Source organism: Myiozetetes cayanensis, unplaced genomic scaffold (genome assembly GCF_022539395.1).
Source record: "Myiozetetes cayanensis isolate MyiCay16 unplaced genomic scaffold, myiCay2020 scf35, whole genome shotgun sequence".
Lineage (NCBI taxonomy): Eukaryota > Metazoa > Chordata > Aves > Passeriformes > Tyrannidae > Myiozetetes > Myiozetetes cayanensis.
In genome coordinates, this window is record NW_026087577.1 from 31,028 (window position 1) to 58,719 (window position 27,692).

At 50.3% G+C, this 27,692-nt stretch overlaps 1 protein-coding gene across 1 annotated transcript in view; it reads left to right on the forward strand.

Annotated features, from left to right (window-relative positions):
- The window catches only part of ASH1L (ASH1 like histone lysine methyltransferase), a 58,915-nt gene that overhangs the window by 28,401 nt on the left and 2,822 nt on the right, over positions 1-27,692 (forward strand). The window contains 23 exon segments of the mRNA XM_050327791.1: positions 197-941; positions 1,942-2,121; positions 6,393-6,487; positions 9,625-9,698; positions 11,219-11,264; positions 11,487-11,595; positions 12,025-12,231; positions 13,172-13,318; positions 14,627-14,735; positions 14,923-15,084; positions 15,266-15,360; positions 15,590-15,747; positions 16,781-16,933; positions 17,384-17,438; positions 17,543-17,675; positions 18,783-19,031; positions 19,975-20,061; positions 20,338-20,428; positions 22,714-22,852; positions 23,508-23,680; positions 24,768-24,934; positions 25,784-25,824; positions 26,417-26,718. Coding sequence (XP_050183748.1) covers positions 197-941; positions 1,942-2,121; positions 6,393-6,487; positions 9,625-9,698; positions 11,219-11,264; positions 11,487-11,595; positions 12,025-12,231; positions 13,172-13,318; positions 14,627-14,735; positions 14,923-15,084; positions 15,266-15,360; positions 15,590-15,747; positions 16,781-16,933; positions 17,384-17,438; positions 17,543-17,675; positions 18,783-19,031; positions 19,975-20,061; positions 20,338-20,428; positions 22,714-22,852; positions 23,508-23,680; positions 24,768-24,934; positions 25,784-25,824; positions 26,417-26,718 — 3,717 coding nt within the window.

Genomic DNA, 27,692 nt, shown 5'->3' on the forward strand with positions numbered 1-27,692 from the left:
CGTGTCTGTCCCCCAGCTTTGCTGAGGCTGTGTCTGTCCCCAGCTTTGCTGAGGCTGTGTCTGTCCCCAGCTTTGCTGAGGCCATGTCTGTGTTTCAGGGGTGTCTGTCCCCAGCTTTGCTGAGGCTGTGTCTGTCCCCAGCTTTGCTGAGGCTGTGTCTGTCCCCAGCTTTGCTGAGGCTGTGTCTGTGTTTCAGGGGTGTCGGTGCCCGCCCGGAGCAGCCGCCTGGCCCCGGCCGAGGACTCGGTGGACACTCTGCTGCAGCGCATGGCCCAGCAGGAGGGCCCTCCCGCCCTGGACAAGAGCCTGGAAGCCGTGATGGCCAACGTGTCCGTGCCCCCCTCGGCCAGTCCTGCGAGGAACCACTCCAGGGAGAGAGCTCTGGGCAAGCAGGACAGCCTGGTGGCTCCGGCCGTTCCCAGCAGCTCCTGCAGCGACAGCATCTCCCTCCTGTCGGAGCGGCTGCCTGGCAGCTACTCCCCCAGGCACCTCAAGAGGAGCGTGGTGGAGGCCATGCAGCGCCAAGCGAGGAAAATGTGCAATTACAACAAGATCCTGGCCACAAAAAAAAATCTGGACCACGTCAATAAGATCCTGAAGGCCAAGAAGCTGCAGAGGCAGTCGCGGACCGGCAACAACTTCGTGAAGCGGCGGCCGGGGCGGCCGAGGAAGTACCCGCTGCAGGCCGTGGTGTCCATGCAGGCGTTCCAGGCCCACAGGCTGGTGAGCCAGGAGCTGGAGAACAGGGAGCCCAGCAGCAGCAGCAGCCCCCTGCACCTGGGCCCTGACACCATCACGGACGTCATCGAGGCCGTGGTGCAGAGCGTCAACCTGAACCCCGAGCACCGCAAGGGCTGGAAGAGGAAGAGGTGGCTGCCGGAGGAGCAGGCCAGGAAGAGGCACAAGTCTTTGCCTGAGGATGAACAGGAGAGCAATAAGAGGTGATTCCCTTGCGGTTTTGTCCCCTTATTTTGTAACATTTCAATCCGTGAGGGAAGCCTCTGCTCAGGGATTCCTCTGAATCTCATCAAGCACACGTAGCAATCTACTCTTACTAAGTTCAGTTTAGAGGGAACCAACACGTTCTAAGTGTGCTCCAGGCCTTCCTCAGGCACTGAACACACCCCAGAACAGGGTGTGATCTCAGGGGACCTCAAACTGTTGGTTCTGTGCTCGTGGCTCAAGCGAAGCGAGCTTTTGGTTGTGTTGGTGAAGGGTGAGTTTAATGAGTCGGTAATGAGTTTAATGAGGTGCCACAGGTTGTTCCTCCATCCTGGAGGAGAAAGGAACCCTGAAGAGCTGTGGGAACTCTGGAGTGTTACTTGTGTGGGTCACAGCCAAACACAGGGTGTGAGGGGACATCAGTTGGTGCACAGAGTGAGGAGTAAAGCCAAAGCAGCAAGGAGGGGTCAGGGCTGCACCTCTGCAATCACTGGTGAAGGAGCACACCAGGGATCCCTCTCTGATCTCATCTTCTCATGCTTGTCCCCAGAGTCACCAGCAAACAGATTAAACTCTGTCAGAAGTTGTCCTTTCCAGAAATGGCCTCAGGGGCTGCTCTGTGACTCTCCTGAAGGCCAAGGAAAGGGTTACCACGTGCTTATTTTTAGAGTCCAAAGGCAGAGAGCATGAGCTGCCTTCTGAATTACTCAACTGAGGCTCCAAGGGATAAACATTAGCAGTACAAACAACATTCTTTTTGTAATAACTAATAATGTTACTACAAAAATATTGTGCATTTCTTCAGATTGTGCTTAACCCCCCCCTTGATCATGGTCGTTGAGTTGCGTTTTTTTTTAAATAACTGAGACTGTTAAATTAACTTTTAATTCAGAGGCTTTTTCTGCTGAGCAGATAACGGGGAGGAATAATGAAATCTGGTGAGAGGATCTTTATGGAATGGTAATCTTTAATCTTTAATCTTTTCCTTTCTCCTCCCAGTTTCTCTGAGACAGTGGCTGACCCTCCCAGCCCACAGGACGCCCTTGGGAAAGCACCTGAGTCTGAGAACCCTGAGCAGCCTCTGCCTGCTCTGCCCCAGCGTGAGAAGAAAGCCCCTCGACCCCCCAAGAAGAAGTACCAGAAGGCAGGGCTCTACTCTGATGTGTACAAAACAACAGAGTAAGTAAAGCTGCTCCCTGGCAGCCCCCCTGGAAACTCCCTCACCCACAACCATTAAGAGCAGCTGCTAACGAGGAGCTGGAATAAAACATCAGCTCAGCTGAAGCCTGGGAAAAATCAGGCCAGGTGATTTAAGTGTCAGAACCTGAGGCAGGGAGGATGTCAGCTGTAACCCCAGTCAGAAGGCAGCCTTGAGCAGTCTGCAAGTGTTCCTGGCGCTGACTTTGAGGAAGGTGAGAGCTTCGTTCAGCACTTTGTGTGTGCAGGTGCTGAGCAGTGTCTGCAGGAAAGGGGCTCTTGGATTCCTGTTTTCACTGGCTGAGTGGTGACAACTGCTCATCCTGCGTGTGAAGGAATTTCACATATGCACCCAGAACGTTTCACAGCTCAGTGAAGTTCATCTCCATTTTCTGTGAGATGTTCAGGCTAGAAATCCAGCATTCCTTCATTTTTTTTCTTTTCCCACTGGCTCACAGCCTGTGGACACCTCCTCCTTCCTCTGCCCTTTGTAGTCACACACGTTTCCTGCAGCCATCTGAACAAATGTGTGTTGAAGTCAGTCAGGAATTTGTCCTTCTGCCCTAATGGGACCTGACAGGTTGGAAAAGAGAGAAAATTTGGCACCTTCTCTCTTTTGTCACTTCAAAAAAAATGTTTACAGAGACCACTGGGAAACTGCCAGTGCAGTTTATCAGCTGCTCCTGGTGTGTTCTCTTGTCCAGAGTGGAATGAAGGCATCTTTGCCATGGATCAAAGATCAAGTGATGAAAGGAAGGAAGAAAGATCTGAGTCTGACCAAAGTGTCTGAGCTCAGATGTGCTGAAACTTTAACCCTTGGATGCTCTGCTGAGAGGAGCCTTCTCTTCTTCACTCACTTCTGGGTGGAGTTTGCTGAACCAACTTGGTAAAGGAGTGACCCAGTCACTTCTTTAGAAGTGACTGGGTCACTCCTTTACCAAGTTGGTTCAGCAGAAGTGACTCCTTCACCAAGTTGCTTTCAGCAGACTAAATCCCCACTTCATTTATTTTTTTTATTTTTTATTACATTCCCTGCTGATTTAATGTGCTGTTCCAGTTCTGCTGCGAGGGCAAGACATGTGGCAGTGCAGGAGATGAGAGAGAGAGCAGGAGTTCCTCTCGTTATCCCACTGTTTTTTATGTAACTTCCCTGCTTGGGAAAGCCTGGTCTGGGTGGAGAAAAGGCTCTGTGATGGTGGGGCACCCTCTAGTGCTGCCACGGTGATTGTGGCTCCCCTTCCCACACTCCCTGTGCCTGTTTGGTGGGTTTTAAACCCTACTTTTTCTCTGGTTCTCTTTGCACTGTTCACCTGCAGACTTAAGAGCCATTTTCCTTCTCCATCCTTCCTAAATATTCCCTAAAATACCAGGAGGAACTAGTGAAAGTTGTACTGAGGTGTGCTGTTTGCCTCTCCCTGCATCACTCACATCCAGCAGCACAGGAAAAGTTTGGCCTGGCCTGGCCAGTGTCGTTTGGCTGTTTTTAAAAGAGATTTAAGCAGCCAGTTCTAACAGATATTTTTAAACTGCTCCATTTTCTCTCATTTGCCTCAGCAGGATTTCCCTCCAGCTCACCCCTGTGCAGAAACCTGACTGAAATACAGTCAGAGGAGCTCAGATTTTCATTCCTTGCCAATGAACCAAGAATAAAAGGCCTGAGTTGCTGAGGCACTCTCAGTTCTACCCCAGAGTTTCCAGCCATAATTCTGTAGGCAGTGGAGCTGCAGCCTCCACAGGAGTGTTCCCAACCCTCGGCTCCCACTGGGAGAGCTCTGGATCTGCTGCTGGAGGGAGGTTCAGTGTGTGTGGCTGCAGCTTTGAAAACAGAGGAAGATTTTAGGCAGGAATCACTCTCTTTATCCAGCAGTGGCTTTCCTAGAAGAGTGAAAATTCCAGTTCACCAGAGAAATTTAGCCATTAGTGAATCAGCAATGAATTAAAATGCTGGAGATTGTTTAGGGAAATAGCAGTATTTTGGTACAGGAGCAGTGCAGAGGTGCCTGACCCTGCACTGGGGACAATCAGCTGGGCTTTCTCGTCACCTTTTTGGCTTATTCCTTTTCCTGTGCTGGCCCTTCCTTTGTCCCATCCTGATGTCCAGGGCACCTGGGACAGTGGCTGGATGGAAAATCCAACCTTGCACTGGGGTGGTTGACCCTGCAGTTACACCGAGCCAGACCAGCTTATCCCCACTTAAAGCGTTTGTCACACTGGTCAGAGAGAGAAAACCGGGCTCCACACCTCAAAAACGTAATTCCACAGGGAACCAATCCCAGCCAACGTGGTGCAGTGGATTACAGAGTGGGAAGTGTTTTTTATGGAGTCACTAAGGTTGGAAAAGACCTCTGAGGTCATCAAGTCCAGCCTTTTATGTAGCAACACTCACCTTTTCTTGACACTGCACAGAGGCCTTTTGGAATTCACAAAGCCCTTTTTTTTCTTAATGTTTATAAAACTGCCTGTGTGGTTTATACTCGATGATTTGAGCATATTTCCTTTTTTTTATTAATATTTCTGCTTGATTTTGGCATCTCAGGCCCTCCCTCTGGAGCCCCTCAAGCCCTTTTGTGCTCTCACTCACAAAGCCCATCGTGACCAGGCCTGACCCAGGAGGGTCCACAGAGCCTGAAGAAATTCGTGGGATATTCTGTGCTTTCAGATAATCATTTCCCTTTCACTCTGGGCTCCTCCTTGTCATTAATCTGTTGCAACTTTATTTTTCCATTTGCACAGAAGATGGGTGTGTTAAGGGGTGCATATTTGGCTTGAATGAAGTCACCTTCCTATGGAATGCTCTCCCTTTTTTTTTCTCTGCCTTTGGTTTAAGGGTTTGCTTGCCTCTTGGGAACACTTTGCCTTTTAAAATCCCTATTTCCTCTTAATCAGAACTTGTTTTCCAGGTCCTGTCAGTAGTTCCTTTAAGGCCTTAAAGATTTGGTGCAGCACAACCTGCAAGGATAAAAGATGAGAAGGGTGGGCAGGGTTTGGGTTTGGGGCATTTTGTTTTGGGGAGGTTTTAATCCCCTTAATTAAGCCTTTTAATCCAAGTTTTTCGTAACTTGCACTCGTGGAACAGGTACCAGAAATCCAGCAAGGTTTAAGAAAAGAATATAAACTACAAATTCATCATCAGTTCTGTTCCTGACCCTCAGAGCATCCTGGAATGGTTTGGGTTGGAAGGGACCTTAAATATCAGTTAATTCCACCTCCTTGGCTCCTGTTCTTGTCCTGCTGAAGAACCTCCTAAAGGGCAGCACAGGAACATTTGCCCTCAGCAGAGCAGGAGGACAGGGCTGTGCAGGTGTCACAAAAATCAGCAGATGTGAATTGTTGGTTGGCTTTTGTTTGTGTGGGGTCAGTTATTTGCTTCTAAATCATCTGCTGGGCTTGTAAGGTCGATGGTGTCGTGAGGCGTTGCCTGAGAAAAAGAGAGGGGGGGGGGAAGAGAAAAAGAAACAAAAAAGAAAAATAAGAAAAAAAGAGAAAAATAAGAAAAAATAGGAAAAAAAGAGAAAAAGAAAAAAAGAGGAAATAAGAAAAAAAAAGAGGAAAGAAAAAAAGAGGAAAGAAAAAAAAGATGAAAAAAGAGGAAGAAAAAATAGGAAAGAAGAAAAAAGAGGGAAGTAGGAAAAAAGAGGAAGGAAGAAAAAAAGATGAAAAGAAGAAAAAAGATGAAAAAAGGGAAGAAGAAGAAAGGAAAGAAGAAAAAAGAGGAAAAAAGAAGAAAAAGATGAAAGAAGGAAAAAGAGGGAAGAAAACAAAAAAAAGATGAAAGACAGACGAAAAAGGATGAAAGAAAAAAGGAAAGAAGAAAAAAAGATGAAGAAAGAAGAAAAAGGAGGGAAGAAGAAAAAAGGACGAAAAGAAGAAAAAAAAGGAAAGAAGAAAAAAGGAGGAGGAAGAAAAAAGAGGAAAGAGGTAAAAATATGAAAAGAAAAAAGATTAAGAAAAAAGAGGAAAGAAAAAAAAGGAGGAAAAGAAAAAGGAGGAGAGAAGAAAAAATTATGTCAAGAAGAAAAAAAAAACAGGAAAAGAGGAAGAAAAGAGACAAACCAGGAAGAAAAGAGAGAAATGCCCTGGTGAGAGGGCTGGGCTCAGGGTGCTGGACAAGCAGCCTGGCAGGCTCTGGGTGCTGTTTGTGCTCCTGGCACTGCAGGCACTCCCAACACAGCCCTTTATTGACCCCCAGCAGAACTGTCCCCTCCAGGTGCCACCCATTGTGACCTTCCTGTTGTGTCCCTTGTCCCCCACAGCCCCAAGAGCCGCCTGATCCAGCTGAAGAAGGAGAAGCTGGAATACACCCCTGGGGAGCACGAGCACGGGCTCTTCCCTGCCCCCATCCACGTCGGTGGGTACCTGGGGCAGGCTTGGCTGTGGGAGGTGGGTGTGGAGGTGACAATTCCCCTGCACTGCCCAGCCCAGCCCTCTGCTCCCTCCCTCTTCCCTGGTTTTTAATCCCCCCCTTGCCTTTTGGTCACCCCTGAACTCTGCCAAGGAGCCACAGCTTGTCTCTCTGTGTTTCCCCAGTTTGGACTCAGGAGGCCTTTATTTTAACTTTGTCTGGTTTTAAACCCTGCTTTAGTGTGATAAGCCTTTGGTGAAATGCAGAGCAACAGTGTCCTCCTCAAAGTAAAACTGCAGCAGAGTAGCCAGAGCCATTTAGGACCGTTTGTTAAATCCCAAAAGCTGAGCATGGAATAATAAATTTCCCCCCTGTCCCTCTGTCTGCCCTTAAACATGGATAAAGGGTGGAAGAACGAGAAGCTTTGCTGCTATCTTAAATTTTTATTTTATCCCCATTTTTAGGTCTTGGGAAGGACAAAAATGGGGGTTTAGGGTTTTGGAGAATCCCAGAATCCTGTCCTGCCGTGGGCAGGGACGCCTTCCCCTAGCTCTGGTTGCTCCAAGCCCTGTCCAACCTGGGCATTTCCAGGGAAGTGCCTGTGGAAAGAAGCTGTAACTCAGGTCTAGCCCAGGCATTTGGAGCTGCTGGAGCTTGGGATGCAGCTCCCAGGGACGGGATGTTCCCGAGCTCCCAGACCGATCTCAGCTCCCATCATTTCCCAGGACAAAAACCGGGACTGAGTAACTTCTCAGGTCATTCTTTCAGCTTCTGAAGTGCTGTGGTTTCCCTGCTGCAAGTCCTGTCATGCCAGGCAGGTTTGGGACATTCCAGAGTGTTCAGCAGGAACATTTGTGCCATCAGACACTCACTTTCCTTTAGCTGAGAAGTTTTACTCCCTGCACAGCTCTGGCAGAAAGGTCTGTGTGAATCAGGGGCCACAGAACAGGTTTCAGAGCTGATGGTGGTGATTAAAATCCTCCAGAATTCTCCCAAAACCTGCCCTCTTGTCGAGTTCCTGTTTGAAGGGAGGGGGATCATCAAAGCTTGCCGAGACATCTGCCAGGACACTCAGATTCCCAGCCCATGTTTGTGCTGCTGACACTCCTGGAGCTGAGCTGCTCCCCTGGCTCCATCCTGGGCACTGGGGATGCTTTAACCCCAGAGCACTGACCACGTCTGGGACTCTGCCAGGGCACTGCACTTGAGGGAGGGGGGGAAAAAGGGACCTTCCCCTGCTCCAGGCTCGCTGCCAGGGCACCTGAAAGAGCCCTTTGTTTGGGCTGCTGAGGTCACAGAAGTGAAAGCAAATTCCCAGCAGATTTAGCTCTTTCCTGGAACCTGCTAGGGATGAATAAGGCATTGAAAATGAAGAGTAATTTAGGGGTGAATTGTAAGGAAAACATTACCATTTTGATTTTCCAGTGGAGAGGGAGTGCGTGTGAATTTACATGGAACCGGTGCTGGAGGAACATAAAGGCACTTGTTAAGAGTGAGGAAAGCTGGGAAAATGAGACCTGGGAGCGACACCTCATCCTGCTCACTGCAGTTTTGTGACACAGGATTCCAGCAAAGCCAGCAGAGGATGTTTAATCTTGGCTGGAACTCACCAGTGTCAGCCCTGGGGTCTGGTACGAGTGATGTCATGGGTCAGTGTCCTTTTGGGGTGACAGGGAATGTCAGAGCACGGCCAGAATCTGCAGTGAAAGCACCAATTTCTGTCTGAAACAGTTTCAGTTATTGCTGAAAATACAGAGCATCTTGAAGCCTTTCCAAAACATTCGGGAACGTGTTTGCCAAGTCTGAATTCATTCTTAAATCTCTGCTGGTAAAGGTCACAGGAACAGGCTTGGAGGCTATTTTTAAAACTGGTTTGATTTCTTTGAGTGCAGTGTGGGGATTTACCATCTTGCTGGGGCAGGGCAGCAGGTTCTGTGCTGGGCTAAAGCTTTGGGTTGTGCCCAGGAGGGTTCAGGAGAACCTGTCAGCTTGGAGGTGTCTCACAGAGGAGGCACAGGGCTGTGGTCAGTTGGGTCAGGTGGTGGTGTCACTTCCCAGGGCTGTGGTCACCTCTGTCAGGTGTTGTCACTTCCCAGGGCTGTGGTCAGCTGGGTCAGGTGCTGTGGTCACCTCTGTCAGGTGTTGTGGTCAGTTGTGTCAGGTGTTATGGTCAGTTGTGTCAGGTGTTGTGGTCAGTGGTGCCAGGTGTTGTGGTCACCTCTCTCAGTGCTCTGGTCAGTTGTGCCAGGTGCTGTTGTCCTTGCCCAGGGCTGTGGTCACTTCTCTCAGGGCTGTGGTCACTCCTCTCAGGTGTTGTGGTCACTTCTCTCAGTGCTGCTGTCCCTGCCCAGGGCTGTGGTCACTTCTCTCAGGTTTTGTGGTCAGTTGTTTCAGATGTTATGGTCAGTTGTGTAAGGGGTTGTGGTCACTTCTCTCAGGTGCTGTTGTCCCTGCCCAGGGATGTGGTCAGTTGTGTCAGGTGCTGTGGTCACTCCTCTCAGGTGCTGTGGTCACCTCTCTCAGTGCTGTTGTCCTTACCCAGGGCTGTGGTCACTTCTCTCAGGTGTTGTGGTCACTTCTCTCAGGTGTTGTGGTCACTTCTCTCAGGTATTGTAGTCACTCCTCTCAGGTGTTGTGGTCACTTCTCTCAGGTGCTGTGGTCACTCCTCTCAGGTGCTGTGGTCACTCCTCTCAGGTGTTGTGGTCACTTCTCTCAGGTGCTGTGGTCACTTCTCTCAGGTATTGTGGTCACTCCTCTCAGTGCTGTTGTCCTTGCCCAGGGCTGTGGTCACTTCTCTCAGGTATTGTGGTCACTCCTCTCAGTGCTGTTGTCCCTGCCCAGGGCTGTGGTCACTTCTCTCAGGTATTGTGGTCACTTCTCTCAGGGCTGTGGTCAGATCTGAGCCAACCCCTCCCCTGCCTGTCCATGGCAGGTCCCCCCTGCCCAGGGCAGGAGAGCAGAGCACAGACACAGCCTCCTGGAGCCTCTTCCCCTGACAGACAGAATGTTCTGGGAGGCTTCTGCTCCCCTCTCTCCCTTCCAGAGCTGGGAGGCCCTGTCAGACCCTGGCGAGGCGCCTGGAGCCGCTCTCGGGGGACACGTGGAGAGGAGCACGTGCCACTCACCAACCTTTCTGTTCCAGGGAAGTACCTCAGACAAAAGAGAATCGACTTCCAGCTGCCTTACGACATCCTCTGGCAGTGGAAACACAACCAGGTAGGAGATAAAAACCCGCTGGGCTGCCAAGATTGCCATCAGAAGCCTTAGAAAGGAATCAGCAGCACAGAGAGCTGTGTTTGCACATCCTGCCTGCTGGGGGAACATCTCCTCGCTGCCACTGTTGAGGAGAGAGAAAGGATTTGCATATGTGTTCGGTGGGGATAATTCCCATTATCCCAGCTCTTGCAAAATAGCGATCCTGGGAGTTTCTGCTGGCAGGAGTCGGGAATTTGGGCTGCAGGCTCTTATTTTGGCGCCGCTCTGTGCCGGTTGCAGACGGGGCCTCGGGAGAATCATCGGGATGTGCTGCCAGCAGCACCGACAAATCTCGGGCCTTGTTTTTCTTGGATCGGTCCCAGCAGAGTGGAATTTATTTTTCACTTGCAAGCTGAAATTTTTTTCGTGCTGAGGGGAAGAGGAGAAACTGTCGAACGGGCTCGTTCTCTGTTTTAAAAGCTTTAAATACGTGCGAGCCTAAAAATAGGAGGGTTTGGGTTTTTTTGATTTTTTGTTTTGGTTTTTGGGTTTTTTTTCCCCCCTGAGAAGTTCCCACCTCAGGATTTGGGGCTGCTGGGGGAATCTGTCCCTGGCTCTGTGGCAAGAATGTGTAACTTGAGCGTGTAAATGAGCAGGACAAATTCCCAGGTACTGTGGCCCCTGGAATCTGATCCTCGAGTCGGGAGCGCTGGGGACACTTCAGCTGAGGACACTTTCTTGTGGCATATGGACGATGAGTTACATCTGCCTGTCTCATCTGCTCCGTATTCCATAAATAATAAATACATGGGATCTGCTTCCTTGACATTTTCCATCTCTCCCTGGAATGTCAGAGGCCCCTGCAGAGGAGTTTTCTCTGTGCAGGGGTCTGGGTTGTGCCTGGGTGTCACTCTTGGTGCAGGAAATGTGGGTGAAACAGGGAATAATTGGAAATTATCCCTCAGAGCCCGTTTGAAAAGCTGGAACACAGATGAAATCATCAGTTGTGGTGTAAGCTTCCCTTTTCCCTCCTGCCATCTCCACCTGCAGAGGAAGTTCCTCCGATGGGAAGATGAATCTGCATTTCCCCCACCTGTGCTCACAGTAGAGAATCCTTTAAAAGAGAAAAGACCCTTGAGATCACTTTGATAAGCTTTGATGAGCACCTTGATTTTTCTTTTTCACTTTCTCAGGCTGTTGGCACGTGGTGAACTCCACCAAAGCTGCTTTCCCCAAAGTGGGTTTAAATAATTGCCCTTCTTTCCAGCCCTGTCCAGAGGGGCCTGCCCTTGGGACAGGGCACACAGAACAAGCCATGGGGTGGACAAATTGCTCCACTGCCTCATTAAACCCAAGTTCTGCTTATTCACATCCTCTTGGTGACCTATTTGCTAATGCAGTCTGAGCCTAGGGAGGAGAATGCAGATTTCTAGGAATGATTACAGAACTGTTCCCTGTGTACAGAACATCATTTCCCTGATCCTTTTGAATAACAGATGCACTTATGCAATGTATTAAAATTTCCTTTCTCTTCCTTTCAGTTGTATAAAAAGCCAGATGTCCCACTTTACAAAAAAATCCGTTCTAGTAAGTAAGATCTCATTACTAAACTGTTAATTGTGGGATTTTCACGTGACAACCCCTCCTTTCTGTCCTGCTCTTTGTCCTGCCAAAGGCACTTCCACCTGCTTTTTTACTGCTTTATTTCGTTGGAATGAAAAATACTGTAGATGAGCAGTTCTGGGTTTTTCACCTGGGAAGAATTCTTTCCCCTGTTTGGGTTTGTTTCCTTTCTCTTTTCTCCTCCAGATGTCTACGTGGATGTCAAACCTCTCTCTGGCTACGAGGCCACCACCTGCAACTGTAAGAAACCAGAGGATGACAGTGGCAAGGGCTGCGTGGAGGATTGTCTGAACAGGTCAGAATGGCTTCCAGGGGTTATTTCACATCATCTCTGAGGAGAAGAGTGGTGCTGGATGCAACCCCAGCCAGGAGAGGCATCGTCACAGGGGGCCAGGCTCCTTCCTGCTGCTGGGAGGGAAAATTCCCAGTCTGAGCATCTCAGGGTCCCACTCACACCCCCCCCAGGCTGAACTCCCTGCTCCAGGGGATTCCTCAGCACTGCCAGAGAAATTAAAATTAACAATCCCCCCTTCCCCAGAGGAAGACCCCATTAAAAGCTCCACTTTACCCCAGCGAGAGCCAGGCCGGGAACCCAAAACACCTCGAAAACAAAAAGCCTTTTGGTTCTCCGGCGCCTTTCGCTTCGTCATTTCATCTGCTGTTGTTGCTTGATGTCTTTTCCAGCTCTCAGTGTGCTCTCCCCCTCCCCTGTTGTGTGTTGCAGGATGATCTTTGCAGAGTGCTCCCCCAACACCTGCCCCTGTGGGGAGCAGTGCTGCAACCAGCGGATCCAGAGGCACGAGTGGGTGCAGTGCCTGGAGAGGTTCCGGGCCGAGGAGAAAGGATGGGGTATCCGTACCAAAGAGCCCCTGAAAGCAGGACAGTTTATCATTGAATATCTGGGAGAAGTTGTTAGTGAGCAGGAATTCAGGTAGAAATATTTGTTCGCTGCTTCAGGGTCGGTAAATGGGTTTGGTCGTGGGTGGGATATCCTTAGACAGTAACAAAGGGGAGGATAAGGAACCCTGTCCTGGTCACAGCCAGAAGGGAGGCTTAGAATTCCCATTTTCAGATCAATGAAGTTTTTCTCAGTCCAGTGGAGAGGAGTGGTCAGTGTTTGGAGTGAATTGTGTGCCTCATCTGCCCCGTAAATGTGAAATGCCACGAGTGACTGTGAACCCAAAATGAGAACTGTGCAGGATTTGGACTGTGCCAGGTAGAACTGTGGGGCTGCAAGGGACGTGGGCTTTTGCAGATGGGGGTGAAGTAAAAAGAAAAACCAAGTGGGAGCATTAGCAACCAATGAAAGAAAGAAATTGTCTTGTTCACTCCGTAGCATCGTGGGATATTTGAGGTTGGAGGGACCTGCTGCTCTCAGAGCTCCACCAGAAGGCAGCTGCAGTCTCCTCATACAGAGATACCCACTAACACTGACTCCTGTCACTGTGCCCTTGTGATCCGTGGATGTGATTCCAGAAACTGGCCAGCCCCCAGGAAGCAGCTGGTTGTTGTCCACGTGCATACACAGACACCCCAAAGAATGTGTCCTTGCATTTTCTCTTCCATACACAGGTTATCACCACGAAATGTGTACACATAACCTGCAGAACCCGAAAGGGGAGCATTCCAGAAGAGCAAATTTCTAAATTCTAACCCAAGCTCTGTCAGTGGCCTTGACTTATAAAAACTAGGTACAATCACGGCTTTCCTCCCCCTCGAGGTGTACAAAAACACAAACCATTTACCGTTGCTCTTCTCCTTCCAACCCCTCTCTGAGAACTCCTGAACGTGCTCTCGCCGCGTCACCGCCCGTTGGCTGCGGGTGGGGACGGGCAGAGTGACGGGGTGGGGCCCTCCCTGTGTCGTGGCAGGAACCGGATGATCGAGCAGTACCACAACCACAGCGACCACTACTGCCTGAACCTGGACAGCGGGATGGTCATCGACAGCTACCGCATGGGCAACGAGGCGCGCTTCATCAACCACAGCTGCAACCCCAACTGCGAGATGCAGAAGTGGTGAGGGCAGGAGAGGTTTCTGAGGCAGCCAGAGCGGCTGAGGGGGCTCTGAGCTGAAAAACGGGGCAGGGGAGAGGTGTCAACGATCCTCAGAGCTCCTTATGCTTTTGTGGTTTTGCAAACGGTGGGGAGGTTTTTTTGCCAGGGTTGTCACACTGTAAATGTTGAGGCCCAGCTAACACTGTGAACTCCTCTGTGTGTGGCAGTTCAGGTGTTTATTTAAAGCAGGCAAAGAGGGAGATAAGTGTGATTGCAGCACACCCTGTGCCACACCAGCCACGGGTGCAGTGGCATTTTCTCTTCTGTGCACAGGTTCTCAACCCTGCAGCGTGAAATGCAGGGGCCAGACTAGGAGGAAATAACTGCTGAGGGATTTGTAGTGAATGATTTACAGGGAAGTGGCAGATGGTGGTAACAGGAATCGCTGTGGGGACAGTGCAGCAGAGTAGCTCGTGTTTCCCAGATAATTCTGGTGGATTTAAGCACTAGTAATCAAGTTCTAAATTTGAAAATCCAACACGAAATGAATGAAAGATTTGGGAGGGGACTCAGCTCTGGGGTCCCAGCACAGGAAGGACGTGGAGCTGTTGGAGCAGGTCCAGAGGGGGCCACCAAGGGGATCAGAGGGATGGAGGAAAGGCTGGGAGAGTTGGGATTGTTCTGCCTGGAGAAGAGGAGCTTTGGGGTGACCTGACTGTAGCTTTCCAGTGCCTGCAGGAGCTACAGGAAAGGTGGAGAGAGACTGTTGACAAGGGCCTGGAGTGCCAGGACAAGGGGGAATGGCTTCAAATTAACAGAGGGCAGGGTTAGGTGGGATATTGGGAAGGAATTCCTCCCTGGGAGGGTGGGCAGGCCCTGGCACAGGTTACCCAGAGAAGCTGTGGCTGCCCCTGGATCCCTGCGAGTGTCCAAGGGCAGGTTGGACGGGGTTTGGAGCAACCTGGGCTGGTGGAGGATTTCCCTTCCCATGGCAGGGAGTGGAACTGGATGGGCTTTACTTTAAAGTCCCTCCCAACCCAAACCATTCTGTGATTCTGTGATTCTGAGCTGAGTTTGGTGCCCAGTGTAAGATTTCAGTGCAGGAGGGGGCCTGAGTGCTGGCAGTGGACAAGCTGATTTCTCGTGATAGCCAGGACAGTTTGTAGCTTCTCCTGAAGCACAACTTCCTCCCCTTTGTAAATGTTGTGTTCACTTTTCGGCCTTCAGAGTTTACTGTAACAGACCTGGCAGTCTCTAACACTCCCCCTGTGTGGGCAGAGAGGATTTTATTGTAATTATTGGGCCTATTGGGTGGTGTTTCCCCTGCAGGTCCGTGAATGGGGTTTATCGGATCGGGCTCTATGCACTCAAGGACATGCCTGCTGGGACTGAGCTGACCTATGACTACAACTTCCACTCCTTTAACGTTGAAAAGCAGGTAAAGATCCCACTGGGAGGCCTTAAAAAAAAAAAATCTCACCAAGGACCAGCAGCTCTGTAAAGCTGAAGGTCGATTAACAAAACCCCTCGTGTTGTATTTGTTGTTCTTTGGAATATTGAGGGAGAATCGAAATATTTGGGGGGGTTATTTAATTTCTTTTTTTTTTCCTCCCCCTTCCCCAAAGCAACTGTGCAAATGTGGCTTTGACAAATGCAGAGGGATAATTGGGGGGAAAAGCCAACGCATGAATGGACTTTCAAGCAAAAGCAACCAGTCTGTGAGCACCCACAGGAGGCCTGGACGGTCAAAAGAGAAGAGGAAGTCAAAGCACAAATTAAAGAAGAGGGTAAGTATTAAAGGCAGGGTGGAGGTTAATGGGAAATCAGCCTGTGCCATCAGACCAGAGCTGGTGTGTTTGTACAGGCAGTAGAGCAGTGCTGCAGGCTCTGTCTCAGGGACTGCTTTGAGTGCTTTGCTGGGCTCTTGGCACAGGTTTTTCCTGTCTATCAGAACCATCTGTTTTCCAGAGGGGCCACATCCCTGAGGAACCCAGTGAAAGTGTGAACGCCCCGACCAGGCTGACCCCTCAGCTGCAGATGAAGCCCATGTCCAACAGGGAGAGGTAAGGGAGGGTTTAGGGGGGACTGGGCTCAGAAATGGGGTGTTGGGCAAACACTGATGCATCACAAAATGCCTGAGGATGCAGCTCTTAGTTCCCCTTTACCCAGCCAGGCTGGAGTCCCTCCCCACTGAGGAGAGAAGGCACAGAGTGCACCTCTGAACTCCCTCACGTTAAGGAATTCCTTTTTCCACTAAAAACTGGTCCTTGAATCCCTTTGTAACTCCCGCAGGAACTTCGTGCTGAAGCACCACGTGTTTCTGGTACGGAACTGGGAGAAGATCCGGCAGAAGCAGGAGGAGGTGAAGCACGTCAGCGACAACATGCACAGCCCCTCCCTGTACACCCGCTGGAACGGGATCTGCCGCGACGACGGCAACATCAAATCCGGTGAGGCCACGCAGGCTCCTCGGGGGCTGCCTTGGGAGCACGGGGGGTGGTTGATCTCTCTGTAAATCCGGTGTAGAGTCACTACTGCAAGGTAGTAGACACTCAGGGGATCCTTGCTCAGGTAAAAGTACTCGGGAGTCTCCTCGATCCTGGTAGAAGGGGTCACATCTGGTGTTTCGTCAGGAGGGGGTTGTCAGAGCGTGGTATTTAACACTGTGCCATGGCCTAGGTGGCAAGGTTGGTGATTAATCAAAGGAGGTCTTTTCTAAATGGTTCTAGGATATAATTCTGTGGTATGAGGGAGAAATCCTTCCCTGTGAGGGTGGGGAGGCCCTGGCACAGAGAAGCTGTGGCTGCCCCATTCCTGGAAGTGTCCAAGGCCAGGCTGGATGGGGTTTAGAGCAACCTGGGCTAGTGAAAGGTGTCCCTGCCCATGGCAGGGGTGGAACAGGAGGATCTTTAAGATCCAACCCAGACCATGCCATTACTCTGTGATTCCATGACCATCCGTGGCTGGACCCTGACAGAAAAGAGCTATTTCCTGCTCTCTTTATCCCTAGACCAGAAACAGCTGTGCTGACTTTGAAAATTGTCATCTATCCTCATAATTTTAGAGCTTTTTGGTGTGCAGTCCACTCCCACTTGTTGGGAGTGGGACAGAATTCAGCTATCAGGGAAAAATTAACCCTGCTCCAAAAACAGCCCCGTTGGTGGGACCATCACCCTCACAGCCTGGCAGGATTTGGCCCCCACTGTCAGGTGCAGGAAAATGTGGGCATTGAGTGTTTGGGGTGAACTCAATGACGTGTTTTATTTGCTCCAGCAGCATAAAACCTGCCAATAACCAGCTGATTAAACTGATTAAAACCGAAGTTTAGTTGAGTCCTGAGCAGCGAGAGCCGACTTGGGAACGGCAGCCGAAGCCTTGAGCTGTTACACGTTAATTTTAACACTCACAGAGGGGGGGAAATGCTGTAATTTGATCCCTGGTGGGTTTTCTGTTTGGAGGTGACTCTTTTCTGCCCTCCCCCAGACGTGTTCATGACCCAGTTCTCAGCCCTGCAGACGTCCCGCTCGGTGCGGACGCGGCGCTTGGCGGCGGCCGAGGAGAACATCGAGGTGGCTCGTGCTGCCCGCCTGGCACAGATCTTCAAGGAAATATGTGACAGCATCATATCCTACAAAGGTGGGAACCTGGACACTCCTTAAAAAAAAAAAATATATCTCTGTGGGGGCGTTTTCAGCCTCTGGAACAACGGACTTTCAGAATTAAAAATACCAGAAAAAGATGGGATGATAAAGAACTTTTTTTTTCTTTCCCCCCTTACCTATAATCACTTTGTTTTATCTTCAACTCCCTGCTCTGCCATCAGAACCTGCAGATGTTGCTGTGCTTTAAAACTGTCCTTTAAAACTGATTTTTCAAAATTCTGGAGTTGCAAGGACACTTGTCCTTCGTTTTGATACCTGCAGTCTGATTGCAGCCACCAACAGCTGGAAATGCAGAAGCATTTTCATTTCCCGTGGCTCAGTTAGCAGAAAAGCCTTTTTCTTAAACCCAGATTGAGTGTTAGTTACTTGTCTTTTTGAAGTTTTAACTCCAGGAATGTCCCTAAGCTGTGTGTCCCTGTTGCAGATTCCTCCAGGCAGGCGCTCGCAGCTCCTCTCCTGAACCTGCCCCCGAAGAAAAAGTAAGTGCTGCCTTCCCAGAACATCCCTGAGCATCCCCCCCTGGTGGATTTGCACAGCTGGAATTGCTAATGAACGTGACACTGTGCCAACATCCCCCCTGCAGAAACGCAGACTATTACGAGAAGATCTCTGACCCCTTGGACCTCGCCACCATTGAGAAGCAGATCCTGACTGGCTACTACAAAACTGTGGAAGCTTTTGATGGGGACATGCTGAAGGTGTTCAGGAATGCAGAGGTGAGGCTCCCTCCTCTAGTGCTCTTGCTGACTTACAGTGGCCAAGGCAGAAAAAATACCTTGAAGGAAGAAAAGCTTGTGCTGATCTGTTCCTGGGGAGCCCTCGAGAGTAGCTGATGTGCTCTTTGATTGCCCTAGGTCAGGCACAGAGAAGGTCAAGGACATGCATGAATAGCTCTCCTGAACAAATTCCAGTTCCTTTTGGAAGCAGCACCTTGTTCTTCAGTGTCAGATGTCACGGAATGACAGAATCATGGAGTGGTTTGGGCTGGAAGGGACCTTAAAGGCCATCCAGTCCCACCCCTCTGCCCTGGGCAGAGACACCTTCCACTGTCCCAGGCTGTTCCAAGCCCTGTCCAACCTGGCCTTGGATGCTTCCAGGGATCCAGGGGCAGCCACAGCTTCTCTGGGCAACCTGTGCCAGGGCCTCCCCACCCTCCCAGCCAAGAATTTCTCTCATATATCCAACCTAAATTTCATCTCTGTCATTGTAAAGCCATTCCCCTTGTCCTGTCACCCCAGTTCCTGATGAACATCCCTCTCCAGCTTCCCTATAGCCCCTTCAGACACTGGAAGGTGCTGTGAGGTCTCCACACAACGTTCTCTTCTCCAGCCTGAACATTCCCAGCTCTCCCAGCCTGTCTCCACAGGGGAGTGGCTCCAGTCCCCCTTATCAACTTTGTGGCCTCCTCATGGGCTTGCTCCAACAGTTCCATGTCCTTCTGATGTTGGGGTCCAGAACTGGACTCAGTATTTCAGTTGGGGTCTCACCAGAGCAGAGGGGCAGAATCCCCTCCCTGGACCTGCTGCCCGCTCTGCCTTGGAGGCAGCCCAGGCTCCCCTCGGTTTCTGGGTTGTGAGCGCACAGGAATGGGACAAGAACTGACTTTTTGGTCACCCACCACTCCCAAGTCCTTCTCAGTCCCTTCTCCACCCACATGGACCCTCTGGAGAGGTCGGGAAAGACCCCCGAGCTCACCGAGCCCAACCTTAGACCCCACAACACCTCCCCTGCTGCTCGGGGTGCATTGAGGGCAGAGCCCTCCCATCTCAGGGGTGCACAGGCCTGGGAAACCACGCCCTTCCCGCATGTTTTCCCTCCCTCAGAAATACTACGGCAGGAAATCGCCCACGGGCCGCGACGTGTGCCGGCTGCGCAAGGCCTACTACAGCGCCCGGCACGAGGCGGCCGCGCAGATCGACGAGATCGTGGGCGAGACGGCCAGCGAGGCCGACAGCAGCGAGACCTCGGTGTGCGACAAGGACAACGGGCACGAGAAGGACGAGGACGTCATCCGCTGCATCTGCGGCCTCTACAAGGACGAGGGGCTCATGATCCAGTGCGAGAAGTGCATGGTGAGGCACGGGGGGCACAAAATGGAGTCTGCTCTCTTTTTGTCTTTCTCCATAACCAGCAGTTTCCATGTAGTCAGTAACATTCGTTAACTCTCCAGCCCTTCATTTCCTCTCCAGAAGTTCTGTTTTCAAAGGAAATGGAACTTGCAGTTCTGTGTGGAGGAGCTGGAACTGCCACAGCTCCTGCCCTTGGGAGGGAGAAATGAATTCCAACAGTTTGGGGCTTTACAAAGACAAAGGGCTCATGATCCAGTGCGAGAAGTGCATGGTGAGGCAGGGGGAGATTCCAAAATGGAATCTGCTCTCTTTTTGTCTTTCTCCATAACCAGCAGTTTCCATGTAGTCAGTAGCATGAATTGCCTCTCCAGCCCTTCGTTTCCTCTCCAAAGAGAAGTTCTGTTTTCAAAGGAAATGGAACTTGCATTTCTGTGTGGAGGAGCTGGAACTGCCACAGCTCCTGCCCTTGAATTTCAACAATTTTGGCCTTTACAAAGATGATCTAGTGTGAAAAGTTCATGATGAGGCAGGGGGGATCTAAAACGGAATCTCTCTTTTCTCTTTCTCCATAACCAGCAGTTTCCATGTAGTCAGTAGCATGAATTGCCTCTCCAGCCCGTCATTTCCTCTCCAAAAGAGTGGAGATGCTGTTTTTTCAGAGAGGAAATGCAACTTGCATTTCTGTGGAGAGGAGCTGGAACTGCCACAGCTCCTGCCCTTGGGAGAGAGGAATTAAATTCAACAATTTTGGGCCTTTACACAGGCAGTTGCCAGTGGATCCTGTCTGCCTTCTGATGTGGTGTGAAATAGTTCAAAGAACATCTTGATTTTCCTTTCTGAAGGTTATTGTCTTGCTCCCCTTAATGTTTTTTTGAGAAAATGCAGTTTGTACGCACAGCCTGTGCCAGGAGTCCCCAGCTGACCCGGGCTGTGCCTGTCTCCCCAGGTCTGGCAGCACTGTGACTGCATGGGTGTGAACTCCGACGTTGAACACTACCTGTGTGAGCAGTGTGAGCCCCGGGCTGTGAACAGGGTAAGCCCTCCTTCCTTAACACACTTACAGACTAAAGCAGCTCTTGCATCTGTATTTACCGGGGCTGGTAAATGCTGGGTTCTCCCTTTCTTCCATTTCTCTTGGTTTTTCTCACTTTTTAAATGTCTCGCTCGCTGCAGCTGCCTCTGTTTAGGTTCAGTCCCGTGAGGGGTCACCTCTTCTCTGCGCGTTTCCCAAAGTGTTTTCAGCCCCATTTTGGGACTGATGACGTCGGGCAGCTCGGGATTCCCTCCCTGGTTTTATGTTTCCATGCAGGAGGTGCCCATGATCCCTCGCCCCCACTATGCCCAGCCTGGCTGTGTTTATTACATCTGCCTGCTGAGGGACGACCTGCTGCTCCGCCAAGGTACGTGCAGGGATCTCTGCCATCACCCCCTCAAAAACCCTTGGAGTTTTCACAACTCTCAGCTTCCTCTGCGATGCTGGGAGTGCCACACAGTGAAAGCTCTTGATGGAAAAATGTTAATTGCCCTGAGTGCAGACTCCTCTGGCCAGGGGAGGAGGATGCTGAGCCAGCTGCTGGTAGTTAACATTTAGGAGTAAAGGCCAAGAAGGCTGTTAGACCTTCAGTATTTCGGTGCAGAATGGTCATTAAAACACCCAGCTCGTTGCTTTGTGTGTTCCCTGCAGCTTAATCTCTCTGGACAGTGCTCTGAAGCCCCAAATCTCTCCCAGGCAGCTGCCACAGCCACATTAATTCGGTTCGCTGATAAGTACTTCTTTAATTCATCCTACAGACACACATAAGGTTAGAAAGAAGCCTTCATCATTATGAGGGAGCTGCTCTTGAATGAGTAAAACCAGCTGATATGTTTGCTAGAGGGAAATAGAAGAGACTTCAGGCAAAGTGGAGAATTAAAAAAAAAAAAAGTCAAAGGACAGCATATTCTTTATCCCATTTGCAGGATTCTGGAGTTTCATTCAGTCCTCCTTGGTGGTGGTTGCTCTGCATTGTCCTGTCCAGAGTTCAGCCACTGGGTTTCTCACGTGGTTTTTTTTTTGTGCTGGAGAGGAACTCACTTCCAAGGGCTGTATCACAGCTTGATTTCATGTTCTCTGTTCAAATGGGTGATGTTTTTATCTGGGGTTTTTGGCGACTTCCAGGCATTCAGAGCACTCAGGTCATTTTTGTTGTGACACACTGAGTTTTACTCAGATACCTCTGGTCTGATCTCGGTGACTTTAATGAGGGAAATGTCCTTTAATTAGAGAAATACCCTTTAATGAGGGAAATGTCCTTTAATGAGGGAAATACCCTTCTTGTGGCTGAGCCCTGCGTGCCATCAGCAGGGGACAGAGGGGACCAAACTGCCACTCTTGGGCCCCAAATGCCTCTGCAGGTACAGGGGGTGGATTGAGCAAGTTGTACAACCAGAAGGTGCTGGGAAGGAACACAGAACTCCAGCAGGAGAAGGGAAAAAAATCCATGGATTCATTGCTGGAGTCCTTAGGAGCATCTTTTACACTTAGACCAGATTGATAAGTGAGATTAGATTTATGAAAATAGGATTACTCGTCCTTCACTTTAATCCTAAACTTGGTTCAGACAAAACTGAGGTGTGGATGGACCTGAGGCCACATTTCCCTGGCACTTTGTCCCCAAGCTGTGGAAGTTACAGCAACAGAACCTGCTAATGAATAGCAGCAATATCCATGGAAGGAAAAGAACCACAGCTGCACATACCCCAAAAACAGGGGAAAAGAAATAGGGGGGAAAAAAACCAGGAGTCGTTGCAATTTAATGAAAACACAAGAAAAATGTTCTACACGAGCCAAAAAGGCCAAGGGAGCACCAGAAATTGTTATGCACAAAGTTAACAGAGTGCCATTCTTTTTATCACCTGGGACCTCCCAGGTTTTTGTTCATTGTGAGGGAAATAACAAGAGATAGAATCTTTTCCAGTGCCTGGAAGTGTCCAAGGCCGGGTTGGATGGAGCTCTGAGCAACCTGGGGTAGTGGAAAGTGTCCTACCCAGGGCAGGGGGTGGGGTGAGATGGTCTTAAAGCTCCTTTCCAACCCAGGTCATTGTGAGATTCTGAGATTTCACAGAGCAGAGCAGAGAAATTAAAGAGTTCATTCACTCATGGGACAAAATTAATAAAGAGAAGTTTAGGGGTTGCACTTGGCAAAGGCTTGTTGAGTTGTCAGCAGTGCCATTTCGTTCAGCTCTTTCTGCATTCTCTGCCTTCCCTGAGCTCTGCATCTCATTGGAATTCTGCTGGAATAACCAAAGGCTCGAGGGCTTCTGGGGCCAGGATTTATTTTCTCAATAATAACCTTCCCCCTAAGTATCTTCTCTCTCCAAGATTCATTCCTTAAACATTGCAGCCACCGCTAATTCCTCCACATTTCCCTAATCCCAGCCGGCTTTGTTCCGTACCCCTTGGCCTGTCAGCATTGATTTTGCTGCCTTACAGGTTGTTTTCAGTCTGGGCATAGAAAGTTAAGGGTGTTTCCTCTGTAAAGCTGTTGTGGAAAGCATCACAGTGGGTTTACCTCGTTCTTTATAATCCAACCTGAGGGACCTCTTGTGTTGGTTCTGATGGCACCTTTATTTACTCCTCTGGTTCTTGGGGAGCTGCCAAACATGCCCAGCCCTTCACAGGTGTGTGTTCTGTGCCCTCTGCCAGGTGACTGCGTGTACCTGATGAGAGACAGCCGCAGGACCCCCGACGGGCACCCCGTGCGCCAGTCGTACCGGCTGCTGTCCCACATCAACAGGGACAAGCTCGACATCTTCCGCATCGAGAAGCTCTGGAAGAACGAGAAGTGAGTTCTCCACTCAGGCATCCCCACCTGCCAGGGCACAGGGATTTCCAAGGAAGTCTTTTATAAAAAAGTCTTAAAAAAAGGCAGGAGTGAGCAGCTTGTCTCTGCTTGTGCTCCACAGCTGCAGTGGGGAAAGGTGGGAGCTCGGAGGTTTGAGGCTGAGGTTGCTGGGCTTTCCTCAGTGTTGGAGCAGGCTGAGGGTTCTCAGGGGCAGCTGTGAGGTGGTTCAGTGCCTGTGACAGCAGCACAGTCACAGCCACGGAGCGCTGTGCCCGTGGGGTGTTCAATGGAAACACAGGAGAAAGGAGACAAAAGGCAAAGGGAACCCCAGAAATCGTTGTGTGCAAACCAGCAAAGGGACTGTGCTGCTCTGTAACCCCATGGGGTGTCTGTGTCGTGCTGCTCTCACCTCCCATGGCACACAGAGGATCCCACTGGATGACAAGGACAGTCAGATCTGAACCATCTTTTCCTGTGACCGAAGCCCTGCCCGCCTGCAGGGGTGACGTGGAACACCCGTGGTGACTCCACTGCCCACCACAGTCATTGCCCAAGCCCAGGAGAGACAGTTCAGAATGGAGCAGGGCATTCAGTGAGGTTGTACCAGGGTTTCATTTCTGTCCCCCCTCCCCTTTTTCTCCCCCCCCTTGCCCAGGGAGGAGCGTTTTGCCTTTGGCCACCACTATTTCCGTCCGCACGAAACCCACCACTCCCCGTCCCGCAAGTTCTACCACAACGAGCTGTTCCGGGTCCCCCTCTACGAAATCATCCCCTTGGAGGCTGTGGTGGGCACGTGCTGTGTGCTGGACCTCTACACCTACTGCAAAGGTGAGGGGGTGGCACGGGGAGGGGAGGGCAAAACACGGGACAAGTTGGTGGGAATTTTGGGGCTGTCGTGGGTTCGGCCCCCACGGTGGGATGAGAGGGTGGAAAAGGGTAAATCCCAGGGGTTGGGATAGGGATAGTTGGTTGAAATAAAATGTAATAATAATAATAATAATAATAATAGCAGCAGTAGTAGTGATGGAAAAGGAGGTTACAGAGAGAGGTATCCGGTAGCTGAAGTGGCTACAGGGAAGCTGGAGGGGGACTCTCCATCAGGAACTGGAGTGGCAGGACAAGGAGGAATGGCTTCAAACTGAAAGAGGGGAAATTTAGGTTAAGTGAGGGGAAATTTAGGTTAGATATAGGGAAGAAATCCTTCCCTGGGAGGGTGGGCAGGCCCTGGCCCAGCTTGCCCAGAGAAGCCGTGGCTGCCCCTGGATCCCTGGGAGTGTCCAAGGGCAGGTTGGATGGAGCTTGGAGCAACTTGGGATAGTGAAAGTTGTCCCTGCCCATGGCAGGGGATGGATCAGGAGGTTTTTTAAGTCCTTTCCAACCCAAACCATGCCATGATTCCATGAATAAGCCCCAGGAAGCCCAGTACAGTCCCCACCCAATGCCTGGGTTGAGGGTGAGAACTGAACACCAACATCAGGGTGTGACCAACATTACCCTCATCCCAAACACAGCTGAACCAGCTACTGGGGCAAAATTCACTTTATCCCAGTGACATGCACTGAAACAATCCTGCTGTCCAGAGGCTCTGGGGGATATTTGCTTGTTCTGGAGCCCAGGACACACCGTGGCTTTACCCCAGGACAGGGATTCCTGTTTGAAGAGGGACAGCACTGCTGGAATTGTGGTGGGCAGGGAAGAGAAAGCTGATAATTGTTTTTGTTTTGGAAGTTTGGGTGCTGTTTGATCAGAGCATGTGGATTCTGCCCTCGAATTGAAGCAGCAGTGTGTGTGAGTGAAGGAGGGCAGACAGGGACACCCCGACACTCCAGCGCTGGGCTGGGGCAAACCACGTGTTTCCCCCTCAATCTGATGGCTGCTTTTTCCCCCTGTCTGCTCTGTCCTGACCCCCCCCCAGGGAGGCCCAAGGGGGTGAAGGAGCAGGATGTGTACATCTGTGACTACCGCCTGGATAAGTCAGCTCACCTCTTCTACAAGATCCACCGCAACCGCTACCCCGTGTGCACCAAGCCCTACGCCTTCGACCACTTCCCCAAGAAACTCACTCCCAAGAGAGACTTCTCAGTAAGTGGGGGCTTCCCTCAGCTCCCTGACCTGTTGTTAGAAGGCTGGACAGGGTTTTGGAGAGCCCCTGAGTGTCTGTTGGTGAAGGAGGCCACGGGGAGCTGACCCCTTAAGTGGGGATCAACCTCTGCTCCCAGCGACAGGACAAGAGGAAACGGCCTCAAGCTGTGCCAGGGGAGGGGCAGGTTGGACATCAGGAGGAATTCCTTGATAGAAGGGATTGTCAGGCATTGGCAGGGGCTGCCCAGGGAGGTTTGGAGTCCCCACCCCTGGAGGTGTCCAAGGAAGGACTGGTGATAGCACTCAGTGCTCTGTGCTGGGGGACAAGGTGGGGATGGGGCACAGAGTGGATCCATGGCCTTGGAGGGCTTTTCCAGCCTCTTTGATTCCATGATTCTGTAAGCATGCACAGTCTGGGGGAAGAGGCAAAGAGGTGCTGAGGGGGTGGTGATGGGTGAGCTCAGAGATGGTCTCCAGGTCAGCACTGCCCTGTCTGAGCACAGAGGTCTGCAAACCTTCTGTTCTCCCTGGAGCAGAGCTCTTTGTGGTGGCTTTGGAGGTGGTTCCTCCAAAGGAATTTGTGCTGTGCACAGATCAAAGGTGATTTATGTCATGATGGGCTATGGCTTGAAATTTATTTAGAAGGTAGGAAAAAATCAAAGAAGCCTGGCTCTGATTTATCTCTGATTTATCCTTATGACATGATTGTTCCTTCTCCTTTGGAGCTGTCTGATGTGTGAGACACGCCAGCATTCCCAGGGTGTCCTGCATTGGCACTTCCAGGGTGTTTGACAGACCAGCCCTGTGGCTTTGGTTTGGCATTAACCACAATCTTTATTGCTGTTGCAGCCTCATTACGTGCCAGACAACTACAAGAGAAACGGAGGCAGGTGAGTGTCCCCTCCCAGATTGTTTGGTGAGAAGAGGGGAGATGAGATGATCCTGTTTGCTGTGTTCACTCTCCTCCTGCCCGTTTTCCCCCAGGGCTTGTGGAAATCGGGAGTTTAAATTATTTAAAGCTCTCTAAAACTTCCGGAGAGATGAAAGGGAACAAGGGAGGAGGGAGAGACCAGGGAAGTGTTCCTTAATAATGCACAGCAGGGAGAGAACAGGAGCCATTTGAAAGTCAGCAAAAGCAGCTGAGTGTGGAGATGGATTCCCAGATGGAGGAGCCCAGATCCCAGTGGTGCTGTCCATGCAAGTGAGAGGCTTCAAAAACCCCCTTCAAGGGCCGTGACTCTTCCAGAAAAGCCCCACTAAGGGCTGGGCTGAACCTCTGGAGATAAAAACCTTCCCAAAGGGAAATGAGAGGCCATTTGTTTGTCACAGCTGCCTTTGGTGGGGTAGGACCTGGGGAGGGGGTGATGGTTGCAGGGGCTGAGGGAAGTGATGAGTTCCAGGGAGCTCCTGCCCTCGGAGCAGGGAATTGGCCTCTTAGGGGAATGTCTGAAAAAAAAATCTCTCAAAACCTTCCTCCTCCAGGTCATCCTGGAAATCAGATCGCTCAAAACCACAGATCAAGGACTTAAACCAAGAGGAGGATGCTCTGCCCCTGATGGAGGAGGTGTTGGCAGCCCCAGAGCAGGTGCCAGGGGAGCTGCCCGGCCCCGAGGAGCCCGACAAGGAGCCGCTGCCCAGCGAGGGCTGCGAGGCAGAGAAGAAGGGGGAGGAGGCTCCCTCGGACACGAGGCAGCTCTGCAGCCCCGAGGAGAGGAGGCACCTCCAGAGGGAGAGGCTGAACCAGATCCTGCTCAACCTCCTAGAGAAAATCCCAGGGAAAAACGGTGAGAGTTCAGGCTCAGCCCGGGGTTTGCTTCGCTGGGCACTGTGTTGATAAAAGTATTGTGATTTATTTAAAAATTATCTATTTATTTATTTATTTAAACAAAATTTCTTTATTTAAACAACATTTCTTTATTTAAACAAAAATTCATTTGTTTGTTTGTTTGTTTAACATGAATGAATTTATTGCTAGTGGGCCTTAGGAACGATCAGGTGGGGGGTTATTTTTGCAGCCACGATTTTCCTTTGCAACAGAAATCCAATTGAAATAAAACCGAAGTGAAATTTCTCACCCCCTGACACTGCTTTGTATAATATTTTTGCATAATATTTTTGTATAATGCTTTTGTATAATATTTTTAATATTATACAGAATATAATATAATATATAATATACCCCCCCATCATTCCGTGTTTACAACTGAGGAAGTAACAGATATGCCAAGAAGAAAAGGAAAGTCTCTTTTGACCTTTCCTTGGCTTTTAATTGATGAGCCCTGTCCAGTCTCTCCCATGTTCTGGCAATTCCAGACAGGTTTGGACTGATGAATAACCGAGGCTGGGAGGATCTCTGGGGGTTGTCTGGTCCAGCCATAGCTCAGGGCTAAATTCACTCTTGGGTGTGTTGGATATATCTGCATATTGGATATCACTGTGGCTGGAAACACCCTTCAAACAACCAGGAACAAACAGGAAAGCTGCTCCTTGAACCTCGTGTTCAGGACGTGCCTCTCAGTCCCCAGCCTGGCCTCGATGTTCCAGGGGGGTGTTTTCCCACCTTAAGGACGGTGTTATAAGTTAGTCTAAGAATTTAGACAACTCAATTCCAATTAAACATTGATAAATTTATTAAGCAAGCGATAATAAAGCAAAACAGCGCTGGGTGGCCTGGAGGGCAAGCGCCCTGCTGAGGCACACCCAAAAATGTAGTAAATGTTCCTTTTTATACATTTCCAAGTCCCGGGTTTTGAATGCG